The sequence below is a fragment of the Somniosus microcephalus genome, chromosome 31 (assembly GCF_052327205.1).
Source record: "Somniosus microcephalus isolate GS21.2 chromosome 31, FLI_Smic_1.0, whole genome shotgun sequence".
NCBI lineage: Eukaryota > Metazoa > Chordata > Chondrichthyes > Squaliformes > Somniosidae > Somniosus > Somniosus microcephalus.
The window spans coordinates 34,796,186-34,822,368 of NC_141017.1; the positions used below are offsets into that span (position 1 = coordinate 34,796,186).

The 26,183-nt window shown below is 49.2% G+C and overlaps 1 protein-coding gene across 2 annotated transcripts in view; it reads left to right on the plus strand.

Annotated features, from left to right (window-relative positions):
• LOC147097725 (noelin-2-like) overlaps positions 1-26,183 on the plus strand; it is a 421,183-nt gene that overhangs the window by 391,613 nt on the left and 3,387 nt on the right. For both annotated transcript variants that reach the window (XM_085971765.1, XM_085971764.1), the window contains exon 5: positions 844-950. In XM_085971765.1, the coding sequence (XP_085827891.1) occupies positions 844-950 (107 nt within the window). The remainder of the gene's footprint in view (positions 1-843; positions 951-26,183) is intronic.

Consider the following 26,183-nt stretch of genomic DNA (forward strand, 5'->3'; position numbering starts at 1 on the left):
CCCCCACCGCTCATCCCCTCCCTCCCACCGCTCATCCCCTCCCTCCCTCCCCCCCCACCGCTCTCCCCCTCCCTCCCTCCCCCCCGCCACTCCCCCCACCACTCGTCACCACCCTCCCTCCCCTCTCACCATCCCTCCGGGCTCGTCACTCCCTCCCCCCACCGCTCCCCCCACCCTCCATCCCCTCTTGCCATCCCTCCAGGCCCTCCCCCCTCCCCCCACCCTCCTGCCTCGCCCGGGGCAGGTTGAATATTTGACTCGATGAGCAGCTCACCCATTGGGACAGTGTGCGGCGTTTCTTCACCTTCTCTGCTCTAACGAGAACAATCCCAGCTTCACCTGGCTTTCCATGTGACTGTAATCCCTCAGCCCTGGAACCATTCCAGTAAATCTCTTCAAGGCCTTCACATCCTTCCTAGATGCCTAGAATTGAACACAATACTCCAACTGGGGCCAATTTAGTGTTTTATACAGGTTTAGCATCCTTCTATTCCTTTCTGCCTCATGTACTTATCCAGCTTCATTCAACATTTGCATTTCTCCGTCAGGCTTTTGTGTGACTCTGAATCCTGAAATTCTTTCTCCGATGGAAAGGAGCGTCAGGCGGGGTGTAAAACGGGCTGCCCATTCTCTGTCACCCGCTTCTTGCTTTCCTCGAAGACCAGTTTCACCTTCTAAGTCAGCTTTTGTTTTTCGAAGCCTCTTTCTCGACATTTGGCCAGTTTTCTAGGTTGCTTTGCAAGATTCTCTTGGGCCTGCCAGAAAAGAATTGAATAGTTTAATAACCTCCTGACCGATCTAATCCAGTGCAGTTTTATCCATTGCTCTTTTTCTCTCTTCCAGGCTGTGGGAAGCTAACAGGAATCAGTAACCCATTCACTGTCCGAGCATCGGGCTCCCGGTTTGGTGCCTGGATGACTGACACTCTGGCTTCCAGCGCGGAGAATCGGGTACGTGGACAACTCTGCTTTGGTCTCCCTGGAGGAGGGGATGGAAGGGGTGGAAGAGCAGGAATGCCGGGAGGAGACAGTAGTGTTGGGGGTTATATCAGATAATTACATGTGTAACCAGCAGAGGGAGGCCAGTCATCCATCGCCGACCCTCTCCGCATCTCCCTCCAGAATGTCCGTTCACTTGCGAGCAAGGCCCTCGCCATCCATGAGCTTATCGTGGATGATTGCATCGACAGCATGGCCCTGACGGAAACTTGGTTGAGGGGTGATGACACCTTACCCTTAACTGAAGCCTCTCCACCTGGCTAGACCTTCCACCGCTTGCCCCGCTCAGACCGCCGTGGTGGTGGTGTGGCTCTCATCACCAAATCACACCTTGGTCTGTCCCCCTACTCCTGCGGCACTTATCCCTCCTTTGAGCATTTCACCTTATTCCACCCCTCTCACCAATCGTTTAAAATTCTCATTCTCTACCACCCGCCCAAGTACCGTAAAAATATTATTACTGAGATATCTTCACTGCTTTCCTCCCTCAGCCTCTGCACCGAGCGACTTCTCATCCTCGGTGATATCAACCTCAATCTCAATTCATCATGCTCTCTCTCCTCTGAGTTCACTAGCCTCCTATCCTCCCGTAATCTCTCCCTCTATGTAAACTCCACAACCCATATTCACGGTCACCCCCTTGACCTTGCCATCTCTCGTGGCCTCACTACTCCCATCATGTCAACCGCAGATAAGGCCATCTCTGACCACTTCCTCGTATCGCTCGCCACCCACATCCCCCTTCCAACACCGCACCCCAAACCCTATTCCTTCTGTGTCCGGCCCTGGAAAAAACTCTCTCCCAACTCTCTCACAACTGCACTTATGAAATCCCAACTGTCCAGCCTTTGGCCCTCCATTCACCACGACATTTCTGCAACTACCGATCTGCTCAACCACACCCTCACCACCACCTATGATGCCCTAGTCCCTATTAAAACCATACTCTCTCTCACCCTGGCCATTCCCCTTGTATGGCCCTCATCTTCGCTCTCTTAAGTCCAAGGGACCCAGGCTTGAACGGATATGGTGGACTACTGATTTAGCCATTCACTGCCAGATCTGGTTGGACCACCGAAAGCATTATCAGGTCCTGCTCTCGTCTGCCAGAATTGCTCACTATTCCAGAATCATTCTGGAATGCAAAGATAATCCCCGGCTTCTATTCTCCACTGCTAACTGTCTTCTTAAACCCCTCTCTCTGTCTCCTCCACCCTCAGTGTGAGGAGCTCATGGACTTCTTTGTCTCTAAGATTGAGACCATCCGTTCAGCTGCCTCTGCCACTTCCCTTCCTTCCCCTAGCCCACTGGGCCAAACTTCCTCTAAGGTTCCCCCCTGTCCTAGCCCTGAACTCACATCTTTCTCCAGTTTCTCTCCGATCTCCCCTGATGACCTCTCCGCGCTCATCTTGTCCACGAGACCCACTTCCTGCTCCCTCGACCCTATTCCCACCAAACTGCTGACCACCCAACTTCCTTTTCTGGCTCCCATGTTAGCTGACATTGTTAACGGTTCTCTCTCCTCAGGTACTGTCCCCCTCTCAAATCTGCCGTCATCACCCCTCTCCTCAAAAAACAATCCTTGACCCCTCCGTCCCCATCTCCAACCTCCCTTTCCTCTCCAAATTCCTTGAGCATGTTGTCGCCTCCCAAATCCGTGCCCATCTTTCCCGCAACTCCATGTTTGAATCCCTCCAATCAGGTATCCGCCCCTGCCACAGTACTGAAACGGTTCTCATCAAAGTCACAAATGACATCCTTTGTGACTGTGACAAAGGTAAACTATCCCTCCTCATCCTCCTTGACTTGTCTGCAGCCTTTGACACGGTTGATACATAGAAGATAGGAGCAGGAGTAGGCCATTCGGCCCCTCAAGCCTGTTCCGCCATTTAATGAGATCATGGCTGATCATCCAAACTCAGTACCCTGTCCCTGCCTTCTCCCCATATCCCTTGATCCCTTTAGCCTTAAGAAATATATCTAACTCCTTCTTGAATATATTTAATGAATTGGCCACAACTGCCCTGTGTGGTAGAGAATTCCACAGGTTCACCACTCCCTGGGTGAAGAAATTCCTCCTCATCTCAGTCCTAAATGGCTTACCCCTTATCCTTAGACTGTGACCCCTGGTTCTGGACTCCCCCGCCATCGGGAACATCCTTCCTGCATCTAGTCTGTCTAGTCCTGTTAGAATTGACCACTCCATCCTCCTCCAACACCTCTCCACCGTCGTCCAGCTGGGTGGGACTGCACTCGCCTGGTTCCAGTCTTATCTATCTAATCGTAGTCAGAGAATCACCTGCAACGATTCTCTTCTCGCTCCCACATCGTTATCTCTGGGGTCCCCCAAGGATCTATCCTTGGCCCCCTCCTATTTCTCATCTACATGCTGCCCCTCGGCGACATTATCCGAAAACAGAGCATCAGTTTCCACATGTACACTGACGACACCCAGCTCTACCTCACCACTATTGGGGCAGAAATTCCTCCCCAAACGCGTGAGTACGGAAGGGGTACTCACGCGTCTGGCCGGAGGAAATGCCGGTTTTCAGCATGCACAGCGCATGCGCTGAAAACCGGCATTTCCTCTCCTCTAACCCAAGAGGTGAAGAGGCTAGCGCGTGCGCTGTAGGGGGCAGCGCGTGCGTCTTGAATTTCCTTTGTTTTGGGGGATTTGCGCATGTCTAAAGGCCTCCGGTCTTTACGCTTGTAAAAAGCACACGTAAGTATTTATTTTTACAGGTAAGTGGTGTTTTAGTGTAATTTAGAATTTTTTTTCCACATGTTTATTATTTTAAAGAATCTACAATAAGGTAAGTTTAGTTTTAGACCCTTTTTATTAAAAATTTATTTTCTTCAAAAAAAAAAATTATTGTTTAAATTTTTTTTTTTAACTTATTTATACTTAATTTAATGATTGGGATGTTTTTTAAATTTTTATTTAAAGTTTAAATAGTGTTTTGGGCCCCCGTAGTTTTCATGAGTTTGACAGTTCTTACTCTCAAACTCATGAATGAACCTTCCCCTCCCCTGATTGGTTGTACAGTGCTCACCTGATCCCAGCCGGCACATCGCACTAACTACGCCGCTGACATCTGAACCGGGCCTGTCACAGGAAATGCAAGCCCCTGACACCAAGTTCTGGGCCATTATGTCCGTGTATAATTGAGACACGGACTGCAGGAGTTGATTATAACAAGTCTTTACTGAATGGAGACAACCTGGAAACTGAAACTACAGAAGCCTGCTAGGGCCTTTTATACAGGGGTGGTCACTGCCGGTACTGCAGTGTGAGACCAGTTATTCCCTTAAAGGTACATACACAACAATTCCTCCCCTTTTAGATAAACAGTACATAACATTCATTTAACAACTAAATAATAACTAATTACAATTACAATTACGGTTGCTAGATACATTGGTTGAAGTTAAGCAATTATAAGTTCAGTCTTTGAGGAGCCTTCCTGATTCTGTCTGGATAACGCCTCTTTGGGATATCAGGTTCTTCTGGCAAGGTTGAGTCGGGATCAATGTCGTTGTTTGGTTCGTCTGCTTCCAATATCACCGATTCTGCGGTAGATGCAATTGGTACTTCGGTTTCATCGTCAGGTGTATCAGATCGTGGTGTGGAGTTGACGTTTTCCAGTGACTCTAGAATCTGGTCAGCATGGCATCTTACAATGCTCTCTCCAACGTCCATGGTATACATTAGAGGTCCTTGCCGTGTGCAGATCGTTCCTGGCTGCCATTTCTCTGTGCGGTAGTCCCGGGCCAAAACTGGTTGACCTATCTTAAAACTCCTGGTCGGCCTTTCATTCATATTCTGAAACTGCCTATTCTCCACATCTCTTCTGACGTTTGGCTTAACCAAATCCAAGCGGCATCGTAGTCTTCGATTGAAGAACATCATGGCTGGAGTTTGGTTGGTAACCGCATGTGTCGCATTCCGGTAGGCAAACAAGAAGTTATCCACCTTGTGTTGTAGGGGTATATCTTCATTACACATTGCTTTGATAGCCTTCTTGAATGTTTGAACAAACCTCTCGGCCAATCCATTAGTGGCTGGATGATATGGGGCGGATGTGTAATGCTTAACACCATTGTTTTTTAAGAACCTCTGGAACTCTTCAGACACAAACTGTGGTCCATTGTCAGAGCAAATCTGTTCAGGCAGCCCATTCCTGGCGAATATGGTTCGTAAGACTGTGATAGTTTTTTCTGTGGTGGTTGAGGACATTTTTATTACCTCTGGCCACTTTGAATGTGCATCCACCGCAATTAAAAACATCGAGTCCATAAAGGGACCAGCAAAATCAATGTGCACCCTTTGCCATGGAGATGAGGGCCACTCCCATGGATGTAGAGGGGCTTGTGGTGGGGCGTTTTGGACCTTCTGGCATCCTGCACAGCTCTTGGTCATCTCTTCGATTTCTCTATTGATTCCCGGCCACCACACAAACGCTCTGGCTAAGTTCTTCATTTTTACCCCTCCCAGATGACCCTCATGAAGCTCATTGAGCACTCTATCCTTCAATTTGGGTGGAATTACTACTCTGGATCCACATATCAAGGTTCCTCTGCACACTGACAGCTGTTCTCTTCTCGGCGAGAATGCTGGCAACAGTGGTTCGCCATGTGCTGGCCATCCCTTCACCGTTAAATCATAGACCCGTGATAGTGTCGGGTCATTTCGTGTTTCCTTTTCTATGTTTGCATTCGTCACAGGGAGACATTCGACTATAGTCGAGTGGAATAACTCCACTGGATCCACTGCCAGTTCTTCTTCCACCATCGGCAACGGTAGGCGTGACAATCCATCAGCATTCCCATGCTGTTTAGTTCCTTTGTACTCGATGTCATATTGGTGTGCCCCTAGGAAAAGGGACCACCTCTGTAGCCGTTGTGCTGTCATTATCGGGACGCCCTTCTGAGGGTTGAAAATGGAGACGAGAGGTTGATGATCAGTTAGTAGAGTAAATTTCTGACCGTGCAGGTAGTGATTGAACTTCTTCACCCCCCACACCAGGCTGAGGGCCTCTCTGTCAATCTGGGCGTAGTTACGCTCGGCTGAAGTTAACGAGCGTGACGCAAAAGCTATCGGCCCAATGCCGCAGGGAGACGCATCACACGCCAGTCTTATCGGTAGTGATGGGTTGTAGCGAGCCAATACTTCTCTTGAAGTGATTAGGTCCTTACTCTTCTGAAAGGCCCGCTTACATTCATCGCTCCATTTCCATGCTACTCCCGTTCGTAGTAGGGCGTTCAGTGGATGCAGAATTGTGGACAAATTCGGCAAAAACTTATGGTAGTAATTCACCAATCCGAGGAATGACCTCAGTTGCGACACATTTTCAGGCGCTGGAGCCTTAACTACCGCTTCAATTTTGTCAGGGGACTTATGCAACTCCTCTTCATCAATCACGTGGCCACAATACGATATCTGTTTCTTAAAAAACTCGCACTTGGGGCGATTGGCTCGTAGCCAATGTTCACGTAGTCTAGTGAGCACCTGCTCTAGGTTGGCAATGTGTTCACTGTCATCTTCACCTGTCACTAGGATGTCGTCCAAGTAACACTGAGTCCCCGGAATCCCTTGCAGGACTTGTTCCATCGCTCTTTGCCATATCGCCGGAGCTGATGCTACTCCGAATACCAGTCGATTATACTGGTAAAGACCTTTGTGAGTGTTTATCGTGAGGTACTTCCTAGAGGATTCTTCAACCTCCATCTGCAAATATGCTTGTGCTAGGTCAATTTTTGTAAAACGCTTCCCTCCAGATAGTGAGGTGAAGATATCTTCTATCCTTGGAAGAGGATATTGTACTGTGTGAAGGACTGGGTTCACCATCACCTTGAAGTCCCCACAGATGCGAACCTTCCTTGGCTCCTCAGACTTATTGTTTAACGTTTTCTTCATGACAGGAACGATGGGTGTCGCCCACTCGCTCCAGTCTACCTTAGATAACACGCCTGCATTCTCCAGATTCTCCAGCTCTGCCTCGACGGCTGGGCGAATTGCATATGGTATGAAAAACTTGGGAATTGCATTCTCCTCTATTTTTATCGAGGCGGTTACACCTTTAAGAGTGCCCAGTTCTTGTTGAAATACCTCTTTGGCGTCAGCTAAGATTGTTGACAATCGTCCAGGAGTGACGTCGTCATCCTTTTTACCAGCCACCGTCAGTGCCTGAATGGAGTGCCAGTCTAAACTTATCTTTCTGATCCATTCACGTCGCAATAATGGTGGTCCACCATCTTGCAGAATGTAGAGATACAATTTCCGTATTTTCTTGCCGTTGTATTCGACAGGCACCCTTATTTTTCCTCTGGGGTATACTTTTTGCCCCGTATACGTCCTCAAGACAATGCATGTCTCTCTCAAGGGTATGTGTGAGAATAGCTGCTCATAGACTCGTCGATTCATGACGGTTAGAGCTGATCCTGTATCCAATTCCCTTTTGACTTGGGACCCTGCTATCGTGAGGGTGACCCAAATGGTTCGGTGATCCTCTTTTGCGATTACGTTGTGAAGTTTGAGACAGCTTAGTCTCTTGTTCCCGGATTCACTATCACTCATCTGGTCTTCGGAACTACTGTCTGTCATCTTTTGTACTTTCCTGTACGGTTCCTTAGTAGCCTTTTTGTTGTCGTTGGTCTTCTTCCCAGACCTGCAAACTCATGTAATGTGTCCCATCTTTCCGCATTGCCTGCATATTTTGTCCTTGGACCAGCAGTCCTGCTGGTCATGGTTTGTTCTGCCGCAACGATAACATTTTGCAAATCCCCGTGTCATTTCGTGGGTGCCGTATTCCTATGGCTTTTGTTGTATTTCCGCAGCTCCCCTTGCTGCTGCTTCGTACGATACTGCCACGCTGAAAGCCTTATCTAGCGTCAGCTCTTTCTCTGAGAGTAACCTCTTCTGGGTTCCTTCACTCAGGAGTCCACAGACAAATTTGTCCCGTAAGGTATCTGCCAGTCCTGCTCCGAACTGGCAGTGCTTTGATAGCTTGCGTAGTTCCGTAAGGTAATCAGCATTGCTCTCATTTTTATGCTGATTTCTCCTGTGGAATTTAAATCTTTCTGCTATCAGCAGCGGTGTAGGATTTAGGTGTTCCTGTAGGATAGCAACAATTTTGTTAAAACTCTTCACCTTCGGTTTGGCTGGAGTAATCAGGTCCCGCAATAGGCCGTACGTTCTTGTGCCCATTAAATTTAGCAATACCGATGCCTTTTTCTCATCGGCTATTTCGTTTGCCTCGCAATATACCTCGACTCTTTCCACATACGTGTCCAGTCTTCTATTGCATTATCGAAGGCAGTGATATCGCCAGTCTTTGGCATCTTGAAAATCTAAGATGGCGCCTCCCGCACTTTGCCTTCGTCCCCGATGTATCAAAATGGTGCCTCCCGCGCTTTTCCTTCTTCCCCGCCGAGTTAAGATGGTGCCTCCCGCGCTTTCCCGCCGCTGCCGCTGCTCTCCGCGGTATTTTTATTTTTCTATTGCGCTTCAATATTTGCTCCGTTAATTGAAGAACCATTCCCGTCGTGGAGCGGACCCTCTGGGACACTTCCCTCCCTCTTCTTAGGTCCGAATGCTGCCCGGCTTCGAAGCACCGGCCGTGCCCTGTGTGCTCCACCCTCTCTCTCTCTCTCTTTGCTTCCCGACTCGCTGCCCGGCCCCGTTTGCTGAGCCACTCGATCGAGCTCTAGCCCGCTGCAGCCCAGGAAGAATCAGTGCACTACCTGCCACCAGCCCGATTAGCTGGGAAACCACAGACTGGAGAACCAAGCCTGGCTCTCGACAGTCTCACCTGCACTTTTCAATTCGATGATTTGGAGGGCGGTTGCCCACGGTCGATGCCCGTTTCTCGAGTTTCTTTGGATTATTTTTTTTTCTTTCTTCTGGCTCCGACCTTCAATAACGCCGTCTGAGGTGCTGCCGAGTTGCAGTTAAGTTTGTTTCTTACTCGTCGCCAGTATTATGTCCGTGTATAATTGAGACACGGACTGCAGGAGTTGATTATAACAAGTCTTTACTGAATGGAGACAACCTGGAAACTGAAACTACAGAAGCCTGCTAGGGCCTTTTATACAGGGGTGGTCACTGCCGGTACTGCAGTGTGAGACCAGTTATTCCCTTAAAGGTACATACACAACAACCACCACTTCTCCCTACCCCTCCACAGTCTCTAAATTGTCAGATTGCTTGTCCAACAACCAGTTCTGGATGAACGGAAATTTTCTCCAATTAAATATTGGGAAGACCGAAGCCATTGTTTTCAGTCCCCGCCACAAACTCCGTTCCCTAGCCACCGACTCCATCCCTCTCCCTAGCGTCTGTCTGAGGCTGAATCTCACTGTTCACAACCTTGGTGACATATTTGACCCTGAAATGACCTTCGACCACATATCCGCAGCATAACAAAGACCGCCTACTTCCACCTCTGTAACATTGCCCGTCTCCGCCCTTGCCTCAGCTCATCCGCTGCTGAAACCCTCATCCATGCCTTTGTTACCTCTAGACTTGACTATTCCAACGCACTCCTGGCTGGCCTCCCACATTCCACCCTACGTAAACTTGATGTCATCCAAAACTCGGCTGCCCGTGTCCTAACTCGCACCAAGTCCCATTCGCCCATCTCCCCTGTGCTCGCTGACCTACATTGGCTCCCGGTTAAGCAATGCCTCGATTTCAAAATTCTCATCCTTGTTTTCAAATCCCTTCATGGCCTCGCCCCTCCCTGTCTCTGTAATCTCCTTCAGCCTCACAACCCCGCCCCCCCCCCCGAGATATCTGCGCTCCTCTAATTCTGCCCTCTTGAACATCCCTGATTATAATCGCTCAACCTTTGGCGGCCGTGCCTTCTGTTGCCCAGGCCCTAAGCTCTGGAATTCCCTGCCTGAACCTCTCCGCCTCACTACCTCTCTCTCCTCCTTTAAGACGCCCCTTAAAACCTACCTCTTTCACCAAGCTTTTGGTCACCTGCCCTAATTTATCTTTATGTGGCTCGGCGTCAAAATTTTTTGTCTTAAAATACTCCTGTGCAGCGCCTTGGGATGTTTTACTACATTAAATACAAGCTGTTGTTGTCATGGAATTTACTTAAATAAAAAGTGAAAATGTTGGAAACACTCAGCGGGTCAGGCAGCATCTGTGGAGAGAGAAACAGAGTTAACATTTCAGGTCGATGACCTTTCGTCGGAACTGGAAAAAGCTGGAGATGGAACAGGTTTTTAAGCAAGTGTGGGGCAGGGAAAGGGGGGAGGGGAGGAAAGAACAAAAGGAAAGGTCTGTGATAGGGTGGAAGGCAGGAGAGATGAAAAGACAAAAGGGATGATGGTGCGAGGCAAAAGGAGATGGTAATGGGACAAGTAAAGAAACAAAAGATGGGTCTAGAGGAGGTGTAAATGGGAATAGCAGAATGATCGACAGCTGCCATCAAAAAAATGGGGGCCGAGGTTATAGCCTGAAATTGTTGAACTCGATGTTGAGTCCAGAGGGCTGTAAAGTGCCTAATCGAAAGAGGAGGTGCTGTTCCTCGAGCTTACGCTGGGCTTCGTTGGAACAGTGTAAGAGGCCGAGGACAGAGAGATCAGGGTGGGAGTGAAGCGGAGAATTAAAGTGACAGGCGACCGGAAGCTCGGGGTCACCCTTACGGACTGAATGGAGGTGTTCCGCAAAGAAATACAAGTAAATCGGAGTTTACTTGTTCATTTAGTAAACTCCTGATTTAGATGTAATGGATGAGCAAGGTGGAACATATGCTGCTGAAAAGGCGATCTGAAGAAGAATGAAGACTGTAATATTGGTCAAAGGAATGATTTCCCTTCCATTTTATTCAAGTCCTGTTCCACACACAGTAGAACCAGCGAGGGTCATTGCCTCTGGTCCCTCCCTGCCATTGGGTGGACATGCCCCGGGTACCCTCCTCGCAAGGTTAGCAAAGGTGTTGAGGAACCTTGGTAGGGATGGAAAGGGAAGAAACCATTGATGATTTTGTTTTAGTCCTCCAACCCCTTGTAGTGCCGTAACCTTTGGAGAAAAGCTTGAAGATCACATTAAGTAAAGCACCCTAATAGTCTTCCTCATCACAACAGGTCATTTGGAGGTCAGTGTGCAGGCAGTGTTTGAAGTTTAAGGGATCCTACCAGCCACAGGGTTATATTGGAGAGGCAGTTGTGTGCGCTCATGTACTACCTAGAATTGTACAAGTTTGACACTCGTGCGCACTTTACTGTCTAGAGGCTGGCTCTCTGTCTTCAGTTTTCACACTTGTACCGCAGGATTTAGCCGCCCTCACTCAAGTGACCACGTTTGAGCCCAGACATTGAGTATCAGTAGGCTATTGAACCATGAGAGGGTATCGCAGGGGGAGCCTGATCCTGTCATAGGAACATAGGAACAGGAGGAGGCCATTCAGCCCCTCTAGCCTGTACCACCATTCATTTAGATCATGGCTGATCTGTACCTCGATTCCATCTACCCGCCGTGGTTCCGTAACCCTTAATACCCTTGCCTAACAAAAATCTATTGATCACAATCCTGCAATTTTCAATTGAACCCTCAGCCTCAACAGCTTTTTGAAGGAGTGAGTTCCAGATTTCCACTAACCCTTTGTGTGAAGAAGTGCTTCCTGACATCACCCCTGAACGGCTTGGCTCTAATTTTAAGGTTACTCCCCCTTGTTCTGGACTCCCCCCACACCAGAGGAAATAGTTTCTCTCGACCTAACTTGTCAACTCCATTTAATCCTCATAAACACCTCCATTCGATCACCCCTTAATCTTCTGTACTCGAGGGAATACGAGCCTAGTCTATGCAACCTGCCCTCACCTGATCAGGCACTGAGGCCATTTGCAATGTTGGCAAAAACCAGCAGACCAGAGACGGTTAAGGGGACCTTCTTCACCTGTAGGCCGCCAGTCCCACAGCAGGCCGCACGCCAGCCAGATGGGCCAACAGGTGAGTGCAGTGGAGCAAGAGTAAAAGCTGCCTCGCTTGACTACATTTTATTGAAACTTATAAAATTCTAACAGGACTAGACAGACTAGATGCAGGAAGGGTGTTCCCGATGGCGGGGGAGTCCAGAACCAGGGGTCACAGTCTAAGAATAAGGGGTAAGCCATTTAGGACTGAGATGAGGAGGAATTTCTTCACCCAGAGAGTGGTGAACCTGTGGAATTCTCTACCACAGAAGGCAGTTGAGGCCAACTTATTAAATATATTCAAGAAGGAGTTAGATATATTTCTTAAGGCTAAAGGGATCAAGGGATATGGGGAGAAAGCAGGGACAGGGTACTGAATTTGGATGATCAGCCATGATCTCATTAAATAGTGGAGCAGGCTCGAGGGGCCGAATGGCGTACTCCTGCTCCTATCTTCTATGTTTCTATGTTTCTATGGGGTTAACAGTATTATACACTGGTGACCATTGGTGGCATATTAATATTTTAATCTTTCGGCGTTAGGTATATCATTCATGTGTGGACCACATTTATTACCCATTATAGAGTCATAGAGTTTTACAGCACAGAAAGAGGCCCTTCGGCCCATCGTGTCTGCGCCGCCCATCCATCCCTGTCCAGTCTAAATAGAGTCATAGGCCTAGAAATTGAGTTTTGGCGCAGCCAGGGCTTTAGCGCCGGAAGTTAGTGCCGGAGGTAAGTCGCGCTGGTCGGGCCCAAAATTCACCAATTCTGCGCCCAAACGGCTGCCGGCGCTGCTGAGAGCTGTTTGCGCCTGAAAACTGGCGCTACGCGCTGAATATCGGCGCTATTCCGGCGCTGCGGCGCCCGCTGCGGTGCGGCAGGTTCGGGAAGTGCAGGCCTCCTCCTTCCCTTAAGGAGGAGCTGCCTGCACCCGGCCGCGGCCCGCGAAAATCTTTTTAAAAATGAGCCCGGCACCTCGGACAAGTGCCGGGCTTGCTTCTGTTCCGGGGGGGGGGGGGGGGGGAAGTCCGGGGAGGGAGCTGCGGCCAGGCGGCCGGCGGGAAAGCGGCCGGCCGCCGCGGTGCCTTTAATGCGCCGGCGCAAAGTCATGTAAGACTCTGTTGCCAGAGTCTTAGTTGCGGCTGCCACGGGCGAGGCGGCCGCAACTGAATTTCGGCGCTGGGGCCCGTCGGCATGGCAACCGGGACGCTGCGCACACCGATGACGTCATCGGTGCCGGCGCAGCGCTACCGGTCTACCGCGGCGGAAGGGCCCCAGGCAATTTCGGCGCCGGCGCCAATTGCAGCGCTAGGCCCTCTAGCGCTGCAAAATCGGCGCTAAGGGCACTGAATTTCTAGGCCATAGAGTTTTACAGCACAGAAAGAGTTTTACAGCACAGATCTATCTTTCACAACAGATTCCCTGGCAACGACCCATTTAGCATTCATGACGAGTTCCTAGGTAATTAATTTGGCCATTACTCACGAAACTGCGACAGTTCACGTTATGGCTGTGGAATTAAAGGATGTTTTTACATATTCTACATCAGTGATTGTAACGGGGAATAATGCCGCTGATGCTAAACTGTTGACTAATCCAACCTTTCCCGGCTGACATTAATTAATATCGCAATGTTTCAGTGTCATGTTTATGAGATGCACTGAATGGAACCTTTACAGATGAAGGACTAAGTGGTGAGTTATGCTGCCTTGCGTACTCTAAAGGGGCGATATCGTCATTCTTACTGGGGAGCGTGGCACTCCCAAGGAGCTCAGCTCAGGGAATTGCTGTCGTTGGATCACGGGAATCACTTCCAAAGGTATCTTTTGTCTATCGTGCTTACTACACGGGAAAGAAACGGATCCCTTATATCAGCTCGCTGAAGGCGAGTTGTGCTCCTTGAGATGAGGGGCGTTGGGGTTCGGGAGATGGAGTGACCCCCCACTTCCGATGGACAGGAGCCAAGCCAATTTACGGAATTAGGTGTAGAATAAAGGTCCCTCTGTACTGAGTACTGCAGGCCAGAGGTAAACGAAAGAAAGAAGGACTTGCATTCCTATAGCGCCTTTCACAACCTCAGGATGTCCCAAAGCGCTTTTCAACCAATGAAGAACATAGAAACATAGAAGATAGGAGCAGGAGTAGGCCATTCGGCCCCTCGAGCCTGTTCCGCCATTCAATGCGATCATGGCTGATCATCCAAATTCAGTACCCTGTCCCTGCTTTCTCCCCATATCCCTTGATCCCCTTTAGCCTTAAGAAATATATCTAACTCCCTCTTGAATATTTTTAATGACTTGGCCTCTACTGCCTTCTGTGGTAGAGAATTCCACAGGTTCACCACTCTCTGGGTGAAGAAATTCCTCCTCATCTCAGTCCTAAATGGCTTACCCCTTATCCTTAGACTGTGACCCCTGGTTCTGGACTCCCCCGCCATCAGGAAAAGCCTTCCTGCATCTAGTCTGTTAGAATTTTATAAGTTTCAATGAGATCCCATCTCATTCTTCTAAACTCTAGCGAATATAAGCCCAATCGACCCAATCCCTCTTCATACGTCATTCCTGCCATCCCAGGTATCAGTCTGGTGAATCTTCGCTGCACTCCCTCCATGGCAAGAACATCCTTCCTCAGATAAGGCGACCAATACTGCACACAATACTCAAGGTGTGGTCTCACCAAGGCCCTGTACAACTGCAGCAAGACATCCTTCCTCCTGTACTCGAATCCTCTCGTACTTCTGAAGTGTAGTCACTGTTGTAATGTAGGAAACGCAGCAGCCAATTTGTGCAAAGCATGCTCCCACAAACAGCAATGGGACAGTGACCAGATAATCTGTTTGAGTGATGTTGATTTAGGGATAAATATTGGCCCCAGGACACCGGGGAGAACTCCCCTGCTCTTCTTCAAAATAGTGCCATGGGATCTTTTATATCCACCTAAGAGAGCAGACAGATTTTACATCTCATCCGAAAGACAGCACCTCCGACAGTGCGGCGCTTCCTCAGTATTTGCCCTCCGACAGTGCGGCGCTCCCTCAGTACTGCCCCTCCGACAGTGCGGCGCTCCCTCAGTACTGCCCCTCCGACAGTGCGGAGCTCCCTCAGTACTGCGCCTCTGACAGTGCGGCGCTCCCTCAGTACTGCCCCTCCGACAGTGCGGCGCTCCCTCAGTACTGCCCCTCTGACAGTGCGGCGCTCCCTCAGTACTGCCCCTCCGACAGTGCGGCGCTCTCTCAGTACTGCCCCTCCGACAGTGCGGCGCTCCCTCAGTACTGCCCCTCTGACAGTGCGGCGCTCCCTCAGTATTTGCCCTCCGACAGTGCGGCGCTCCCTCAGTACCGCCCCTCCGACAGTGCGGAGCTCCCTCAGTACTGCCCCTCCGACAGTGCGACGCTCCCTCAGTACTGCCCCTCCGACAGTGCGACGCTCCCTCAGTACTGCCCCTCCGACAGTGCGGCGCTCCCTCAGTACTGCCCCTCCGACAGTGCGGCGCTCCCTCAGTACTGCCCCTCCGACAGTGCGGCGCTCCCTCAGCCCTGCACTGAAGTGTCGGCCTAGATTTTTGTGCTCAAGTCCCTGGAGTGGGACGTGAACCCACGACCTTCTGACTCCAAGGCGAGAGTGCCGCCCACTGAGCCACGGCTGACACTCCATGATTGGATGCAGAGGAGAGCTCCCTCTATACTGCCCCACCAAATACTCCAGATCGGGGGGGGGGCGGCGGGGGGTATGCAGATTAGGTACAACGTAGAGCTATCTCTGCACTGCTTCAAACCTCAGAAGGGATCCCCTCTGGTATGCCAGCGTGACATTTCCACTACACACTCCGTGGGTGAGAGGGCCCAGATTCGGCCAACTCTGTGAGCAGTTTTTCTTGTGGACTCACCGATAACTTGAGGAAGACTGTCTTGAGGCCAGTTCACATGGGATCTTTACCTCACACAGAGGGTGAAGATCTGTCCTCACACAGAGGGTGAAGATCCGTCCTCACACAGAGGGTGAAGATCCGTCCTCACACAGAGGGTGAAGATCCGTCCTCACACAGAGGGTGAAGATCCGTCCTCACACAGAGGGTGAAGATCCGTCCTCACACAGGGGGTGAAGATCCGTCCTCACACAGAGGGTGAAGATCCGTCCTCACACAGAGGGTGAAGATCCATCCTCACACAGAGGGTGAAGATCCGTCCTCACACAGGGGGTGAAGATCCATCCTCACACAGAGGGTGAAGATCCTTCCTCACACAGGGGGTGAAGATCCATCCTCACACAGGGGGTGAAGATCCATCCTCACACAGGGTGAAGATCCGTCCTCACACAGGGGGTGAAGATCCGTCCTCACACAGAGGGTGAAGATCCGTCCTCACACAGGGGGTGAAGATCCGTCCTCACACAGAGGGTGAAGATCCGTCCTCACACGGGGTGAAGATCCATCCTCACACAGGGGGTGAAGATCCGTCCTCACACAGAGGGTGAAGATCCGTCCTCACACAGGGGGTGAAGATCCGTCCTCACACAGAGGGTGAAGATCCGTCCTCACACAGAGGGTGAAGATCCATCCTCACACAGGGGGTGAAGATCCGTCCTCACACAGAGGGTGAAGATCCGTCCTCACACAGAGGGTGAAGATCCGTCCTCACACAGGGGGTGAAGATCCGTCCTCACACGGGGTGAAGATCCGTCCTCACAGAGAGGGTGAAGATCCGTCCTCACACAGGGGGTGAAGATCCGTCCTCACACAGAGGGTGAAGATCCGTCCTCACACAGAGGGTGAAGATCCGTCCTCACACAGGGGGTGAAGATCCGTCCTCACACAGAGGGTGTAGATCCATCCTCACACAGAGGGTGAAGATCCGTCCTCACACAGGGGGTGAAGATCCGTCCTCACACAGAGGGTGAAGATCCGTCCTCACACAGAGGGTGAAGATCCGTCCTCACACAGGGGGTGAAGATCCGTCCTCACACAGAGGGTGAAGATCCGTCCTCACACAGAGGGTGAAGATCCGTCCTCACACAGAGGGTGAAGATCCGTCCTCACACAGAGGGTGAAGATCCGTCCTCACACAGAGGGTGAATATCCGTCCTCACACAGAGGGTGAAGATCCGTCCTCACACAAAGGGTGAAGATCCGTCCTATCAGTCGAGATAGGATTTAAACCTTAATCCCAGCAGTAAGCAGCCAATGCACTGACCATCACTTAAAAAGCTTTAAAATCCTGAATATAAATTTTCATTTTCAGTTGTCAAATGGAGCCGCCTGTCTTGCTTGTTCCTAACACCCTTTAATATTCCTCTTTTTCAAGCAACAAATTCCCTTATTAAAAGAATTTATTGACCCGGTTTGAGCAGCGAATTCCACATTCAGACCCAAAATTTCTGTCCTTTAATTCTTTTTTGTGACGCTCTTCAATTTTGCCCTCTCATTGCCGCCTTGTTGACCAACGGTAACAATTTATCGCTAGTTACTTTATAATCTTGACGACCTCTCGTCTGGCCACCGCTTAACTAGTGAAAAATGCCTAAATTCCCCAGTCTCTCTCTAAGAAGACATAGAAACATAGAAACATAGAAGATAGGAGCAGGAGTAGGCCATTCGGCCCCTCGAGCCTGCTCCGCCATTCAATGAGATCATGGCTGATCATCCAAATTCAGTACCCTGTCCCTGCTTTCTGCCCATATCCCTTGATCCCTTTAGCCTTAAGAAATATATCCAACTCCTTCTTGAATATATTTAATGAACTGGCCTCCACCGCCTTCTGTGGTAGAGAATTCCACAGGTTCACCCTCTGGGTGAAGAAATTCCTCCTCATTTCTGTCCTAAATGGCCTACCCTTTATCCTTAGACTGTGTCCCCTGGTTCTGGACTCCCCGACCATCGGGAACATCCTTCCTGCATCTAGTCTGTCTAGTTCTGTTAGAATTTTATAAGTTTCAATGAGATCCCCTCTCACTCTTCTAAACTCCAGCGAGTACAAGCCCAATCGACCCAATCTCTCCTCATACGTCATTCCTGCCATCCCAGGTATCAGCCTGGTGAATCTTCGCTGAACTCCTTCCATGGCAAGAACATCCTTCCTCAGATAAGGCGACCAAAACTGCACACAATACTCAAGATGTGGTCTCACCAAGGTCCTGTACAACTGCAGGAAGACATCCTTGTTCCTGTACTCAAACCCTCTCGCTACGAAGGCCAACATACCATTTGCCTTCTTAACCGCCTGCTGCACCTGCATGCTTACCTTCAGCGACTGGTGCACAAGGACACCCAGGTCTTGTTGCACTTCCCCTTCTATTGCCATTTAGATAATAATCTGCCTTCCTGTTTTTGCCACCAAAGTGGATAACCTCACATTTATCCATGTTATGTTGCTTCTGCCATGTTTCTGCCCAATCACCCAATATGTCCAAATCATCCTGAAGTTTCTCAACATCCTCCTCACAGCCCACACACCCACCCAGCTTTGTGTCGTCTGCAAATTTGGAGATATTACATCTAGTTCCCTTGTCTAGATCATTAATATATATTGTGAATAGCTGGGGTCCAAGGACTGATCCCTGCAGTACCCCACTAGTCACTGCCTGCCACTCGGAAAAAGACCCATTTATTCCAACTCTTTGCTTTCTGTCTGCCAACCAGTTCTCTATCCAAGTCAATACCTTGCCCCCAATCCCATGTGCCTTAACTTTACACGCTAATCTCTTATGCGAGACCTTATCGAAGGCCTTCTGAAAGTCCAGATACACCACATCCACTGGTTCTCCCTTATCTATTTTACCAGTTACATCCTCAAAAAATTCCAGCAGATTAGTCAAGCACGATTTACCTTTTGTGAATCCATGTTGACTTTGTCCGATCCTGTCACTGTTTTCCAAGTGCACTGCTATTACATCTTTTATAATGGACTCTAGCATTTTCCCCACTACCGATATCAGGCTTACCGGTCTGTAATTCCCCGTTTTCTCTCTACCACCTTTTTTGAATAGTGGGGTAACATTAGCTACCCTCCAATCCATGGGTACTGTTCCAGATTCCATCGAATGTTGGAAGATGATCAGCAATGCATCTACTATTTCTAGGGCCACTTCCTTAAGTACCCTAGGATGTAGATTATCAGGCCCTGGGGATTTATCGGCCTTCAATCCCATCAATTTCCCTAACACCATTTCCCTACAAATACTGATTTCTATCAGTTCCTCCCTTTCATCAGACCCTATGTTCGCCGGCATCTCTGGGAGGTTATTTGTGTCCTCCTTTGTGAAGACAGAACCAAAATATGTATTTAGTTGGTCTGCCATTTCTTTGTTCCCCATTATAAATTGATCATGGCTGATCATCCAAACTCAGTACCCTGTCCCTGCTTTCTCCCCATATCCCTTGATCCCCTTAGCCTTAAGAAATATATCCAACTCCTTCTTGAATATATTTAATGACTTGGCCTCTACTGCCTTCTGTGATAGAGAATTCCATAGGTTCACCACTCTCTGGGTGAAGAAATTCCTCCTCATTTCTGTCCTAAATGGCCTACCCCTTATCCTTAGACTGTGACCCCTGGTTCTGGACTCCCCGACCATTGGGAACATCCTTCCTGCATCTAGTCTGTCTAGTCCTGTCAGAATTTTATAAGTTTCAATGAGATCACCTCTCATTCTTCTAAACTCCAGCGAGTACAAGCCCAATTGACCCAATCTCTCCTCATACGTCATTCCTGCCATCCCAGGTATCAGCCTGGTGAATCTTCGCTGAACTCCTTCCATGGCAAGAACATCCTTCCTCAGATAAGGCGACCAAAACTGCACACAATACTCAAGATGTGGTCTCACCAAGGCCCTGTACAACTGCAGCAAGACATCCTTGTTTCTGTACTCAAACCCTCTCGCTACGAAGGCCAACATACCATTTGCCTTCTTAACCGCCTGCTGCACCTGCATGCTTACCTTCAGCGACTGGTGCACAAGGACACCCAGGTCTCGTTGCACTTCCCCTTCTCCCAATCTATTGCCATTTAGATAATAATCTGTCTTCCTGTTTATGCCACCAAAGTGGATAACCTCACACTTATCCACGTTATATTGCATTTGCCATGCTTCTGCCCAATCACCCAACCTGTCCAAATCATCCTGTAGTTTCTCGGCATCCTCCTCACAGCACACATGCCCACCCAGCTTTGTGTCGTCTGCAAATTTGGAGATATTACATCATCCCTTGTCGCCAGTAACTTCCCATTAAACCTACCCTACATCTTTCCTGTTGCTTTTTAACTCCTTCCTATCATGGGGTGCCCAAAACTGCACACAGTTGTCCAACTGCGGCCTAATTAAGGCCTTGCACACAAGTTCGACATTACCTCCATGCACTTGCCGTGCATGGCCTAGAAATTGGCTGCAACCATTCATGGGCATGGGGGGGAGCTTGCGCCTGCCCCCAACCCCCAGCGCCTGAATGGTGAGGCCAACCCTCTCCAGACATTGGGCCTCGGGCCTCGTTTCAATGATCTCAGCGAAGTGCCTGTCTCAAAGGAATGGAAGGGAAATAAAAAAAGGCCCCAAACACCCCTTCCAGGTGAAACAGCGATTTACTTGTACTTCTTGCAATCTAGTATACTGTATTCGCTGCTCACGATGCGGTCTCCTCTACATCGGGGAGACCAAATGCAGATTGGGCGACCGCTTTGTGGAACACCTCCATTCAGTCCGTAAGAGTGACCCTGAGCTTCCGGCCGCCTGTCATTTTAATTCTCCACTTCACTCCCACTCTGACCTCTCTGTCCTCGGCCTATTACATTGTTCCAACGAAGCTCAACATAAGCTCGAGGAACAGCACCTCATCTTTCGATTAGGCACTTTACAGCCTTCCGGACTCAATATCGAGTTCAACAATTTCAGATCATAACCTCGGCCCCTAATAATCCCTGCCCCCATTTTTCATGCTGTGTGATTTTGCCATTCCCATTTGCAACATTTTCACAGTATATTCTTTCAATTCCTTCCTCCCCTCCTAAACCCGCCCCCCCCACCCCCCCCCCACCGCCGCGTCTCTGCACCTGTTTAATATCTGTTACATCTCCAGCTTTTTCCAGTTCTGATGAAGGGACCCAGACCTGAAACGTTAACTCTGTTTCTCTCTCCACGGATGCTGCCTGGCCTGCTGAGTATTTCCAGCATTTACTGTTGTTATTTTGGAAGGGAAATAACGCAGGTGGATTGAGGTTAGAGAGATGGGATGGGCTGAGGCCGTGGAAGGATTCACGGACGAGGGTGAAAGAGCCTGGGTTATGCGCTCTCAGTTAGGGGTCGCTAGCCTTCCCATATTGCCCTGGAGTCTCTCCAGGAATTGAAGGTTAATCTCCTGGGCACTGTGGGAGGAAAATCAAAGGGGCGTTAAAAAAAAATAGTGTTCTTATTTTTATTTTCTTTGAACATTTTTTTTATTAGTTATAAAAAGCATTGGAGATTGGGCAGGGGGAAGAAAGGGCTGATTGACTGACTGAGAGTCAAGAATGATCCAATTCGGTAACATAGGATATACGGCACAGAAACAGGCCATTCGGCCCAACCAGCCCATGCTGGTGTTTATGCTCCACTCGAGCCTCCTCCCGTCTTTCCTCATCTAAATCTATCAGCATAACCCTCGATTCCCTTCTCCCTCATGTACTTGTCCAGCCTCCCCTTAAATGCATCTATACTATTCGCCTCAACCACTCCCTGTGGGAGCGAGTTCCACATTCTCACCACTCTCTGGGTAAAGAAGTTTCTTCTGAATTCCCTATTGGATTTCTTGGTGACTATCTTATATTGATGGCCTCTAGTTATGCTCTTCCCCACAAGTGGAAACATTCTCTCTGTATCCACTCTATCAAAACCTTTCATAATTTTAAAGACCTCTATTAGGTCACCCCTCAGCCTTCTTTTTTCAAGAGAAAAGAGATCCAGCCTGTTCATCCTTTCCTGATAGGTACACCCTCGCATTTCTGGTATCATCCTTGTAAATGTTCTCTGCACCCTATCCAGTGCCTCGATATCCTTTTTATAAAAAATGGCGACCAGAACTGTACGCAGTACTCCAAGTGTGGTCTAACCAAGGTTCGATACAGGTTTAGCATAACTTCCCTACTTTTCAATTCTATCCCTCTAGAAACAAACCCTAGTGCTTGGTTTGCTTTTTTTATGGCCTTGCTAACCTGTGTCGCTACTTTTAGTGATTTGTGTATTTGTACTCCGAGATCCCTTTGTTCCTCTACCCCACCCAGACTCGCATCCTTCAAGTGATAAGTGACCTCCCTATTCTTCCTACCGAAATGTAATACCTCACATTTGGCTGTGTTGAACTTCATTTGCCAATTATTTCCCAAAGGGCGTGGGAAGGCGTGAGAATGGATGTGTTGGGTGACCAATGGCGGGATTGTGGGAGCAGGGCAGCTTGCGGCAGGAGGTCACCTGATGAAAGCTCCAGGAACAGGTCCAACCAGAGTTGGCGATGCTTAGCTGAAGTCCATAGTGGGGGGCTTCGACCCAGAGTTTCCTAACTCAGTGGCGAGAGTGCTAGCAACCGAGCCACGCTAGTTGAACAGAGAGGGGAAAGAACTTGAGAATTCCAATCGACTGCCGTGTCCAAGATGACACCGTTCCAGACTGGCAACAACATGAAAGTACATGGCCCTGGGTATCACTCTGATCTGTAACTCCAGCACTATTTCTGGCGTGTTTGAAACCTCTCCACCCAGTCTTCCTCTGATCTGACATCTGTGCCTCAGCTCTCCGCATCTTGAAAAAGTCTCCTCGCCGGGACTTCTCTCACATCTTACATCGTTCCGCTACTCTCTAAGGGGGAGGGTCTTGAACCTTCCAGACAAATTACTCTTCAGTTCAGTGTTTCGATCTGTGCTCTTGGTGTGTTTAAAAGCTCACAATTAAATTTCTCACCGTCTCTCTTCCTTCTGAATTCTGCTGTTTTATGCAGCTTTCCAACCAGATCTCTGTGACATGATGTCTTGATGTGTCCACGTATGTATCTCTCTCTTGCTGTGTCTCTCACGTGTTCACGTTCACACTTCCCTCCTGCTTATAATCACTCACTTTAATTCTTCCTCTCTACTTAATCCCCTGCGCTCTCTCACAACCGGTTTAGGGAGGGAAGTCCAGAGCGCGGAGTCTCAGTGGCTGAAGGCACGGCCGCCAATGGTGGGGAGAAGGGAGGCAGGATGAACCAAAGGACAAAGTCTCAGAGGATCGGAGAGTTTGGGGGTGAAGTTAAAAAGGATATCGAGGCACTGGAGAAGGTGCAAAAATGATTTACAAGGACGATACCAGAACTGCGAGGGTACAACTAGCAGGAAAGACTGAACAGGCTGGGGCTCTTTTCTCTAGCAAAGAGAAGGCTTCGAGGTGACCTCCTTGAGGTTTTTTAAGATTATGAAAGGGTTTGATAGGGTAGACATAGAGAAGATGTTTCCACTTGTGGGGGAGACTAGAACTAGAGGACATAAATATAAGACAGTCACTAATAGATCCAATAGGGAATTCAGGAGAAACCCCTTTACCCAGAGAGTGGGGAGAATGTGGAACTCGCTACCACAGGGAGTGGTTGAGGAGAATAGTATTTAAGGCAAAGCTAGATAAGTGCATGAGGGAGAAAGGAATAGAAGGATATGCTGATAGGGTGAGATGAAGAGGGGTGAGAGGAGGCTCGTGTGGAGCACAAATACCGGCGTGGACCAGTTGGGCTGAATGGCCTGTTGCTGTGCTATGTATTTTATGTAATTCTATGTAACCTGTCCTTTCTTGGTACCGATCTATTAGTTGTGAGTGGGCAGGGTTTAATAAATCCCTGGCAACTGACCTGAAACAGTGTGGTGAACACTGCTCCACAGGAGAAGTCCCTGCTAAAGTCTTTGAAGACACAGCAAACATCAACCCTACCCCCCATTTCTAAAAGTGCACAGAACATAACGGTTCGATTGATAACCCAAAAAAATTAGCAAAAAACATCTTGAGCTGCCAGACAGTTGGATCTTAAAAGCAAGGACACGTAGGGCTGATTAGTCAGACTGGTGTGTGGTTAAGCGTCAAAATCAGCTTGGGGAATTAATTAAAGCTCACTCTTCAACATTGCACTGAATATCACAGTGGAACAGAAGGGCTTTGAATCCCGGTGGACTCGGCCTCAAAGCATTTGCTGTTTTCTTGCCTTCCCTGCGCAACTAAGTTTCCTTGCAAGCTTTGAACAGTTATCAAGCTGTTAATTAGTTTCTGTGGAAAAACACCAGCCGTGATCTGATTGAATGGCAGAACTGGCTCGAGGGGCTGAATGGCCTCCTCCTGTTCCTATGGTAACAGGCTCGAGGGGCTGAATGGGCCTCCTCCTGTTCCTATGGTAACAGGCTCGAGGGGCTGAATGGCCTCCTCCTGTTCCTATGGTAACAGGCTTGAGGGGCTGAATGGCCTCCTCCTGTTCCTATGGTAACAGGCTCGAGGGGCTGAATGGCCTCCTCCTGTTCCTATGGTAACAGACTCGAGGGGCTGAATGGGCCTCCTCCCGTTCCTATGGTAACAGGCTCGAGGGGCTGAATGGCCTCCTCCCGTTCCTATAGTAACAGGCTCGAGGGGCTGAATGGCCTCCTCCTGTTCCTATGGTAGCAGGCTCGAGGGGCTGAATGGGCCGCCTCCTGTTCCTATGGTAACAGGCTCGAGGGGCTGAATGGCCTCCTCCTGTTCCTATGGTAACAGGCTCGAGGGACTGAATGGCCTCCTCCTGTGTTGCTATGAGCATGTGGGGAAATGCGGCGCTCTTTTTTAGTTCGTGTGACGGCGGGTTGTCAAACAGTGAAACATTCGACTGAAGACCACTGGGGGGTTTTTTTTTCACCCTTCCTTTCAGGAAGGCCATGATTCACGTTGTCCACGGTTACGAAACCTCTTATGGAAGCCTTCCCGCTGGGGAATGATTCCATCGGCACCGATAGCAACAACCCCCCCACCCCAGGGCATCTCATTCTGTACAAGCGTAGAAAATGAGCATCAGCGAGTTGTTGGATGCCGCACAGCCAACCTGATCTTGTCCCCGCCGGGGTTGGAACCTTATCACACGCACACACACGCGCATGTTCAAGCAGCAAGCATTTGAATAGCTGGGAGATGCCGAGACTAGAAGTAACAGCTCCCACTGCCACCCCACTGAGATCAGCAAACTCACTACAGATCAAATCTGACACCTTCCTGGGATGTGTGAGTCAGTCCCACACCATGCAGATTGATCAAACATGCCAGGTAGGTTGGGCCTATAATCTCTGGAGTTTAAAACAATGAGAAGTGATCTCATTGAAACATATAAGATTCTGAGGGGGATTGACAGGGTAGATGCTGAAAGAATTACCTCTTAATGTCTCTTCACTTCTCTTTTGTTCTCTCCCAGTCCCCAAACTGGCCTTTTAATCTGTTTCATTTCCTGTGCTTTTTCAGTCTTGACGAAGGGTTTCGACCTGAAACGTTGACTCTATTTCTCTCTCCACGGATGTTGCCTGGGCTGCTGAGTTTTTCCAGCATTTTCTGTTGTTATTTCGGATTTCCAGCATCCGCAGTATCTTGTTATCGTACTAGATGCTGAGAGGATGTTTCCCCCTGGCTGGAGAGTCTAGAACCAGGGGGCACAGTCTCAGGATAAGGGGTCGGCCATTTAAGAATGAGATGAGGAGGAATTTCTTCACTCAGAGGGTGGTGAATCTTTGGAATTCTCTGCCCCAGAGGGCTGTGGAGGCTCAGCCATTGAGTATATTCAAGACTGAGATCGATAGATCTTTGGATTCTAGGGAAATCAAGGGATGTGGGGATCGGGTGGGAAAGTGGAGTTGAGGTCGAAGATCGGCCATGATCTTATTGAATGGCGGAGCAGGCTCGAGAGGCTGTATGGCCGACTCCTGCTCCTATTTCTTATGATCCTGTGCCATCATGTTAGCATTGATGATCATGTTGGCATTGGTGATCATGTTGGCATTGATGATCATGTTGGCATTGATGATCATGTTGGCATTGATGATCATGTTGGCATTGGTGATCACGTTGGCATTGGTGATCATGTTGGCATTGGTGATCATGTTGGCATTGATGATCATGTTGGCATTGGTGATCATGTTGGCAACAGCCAATTACCCTGGCCTTTCCAAGTCAACCCCCCAATTCTGCTTGAGAACATCTCACTTGTATTGATAACCCAAAGAGTGGCGTGTAGGCCAGAGGAACTGGTGGCCAATCCGTACGGCATTTGGGT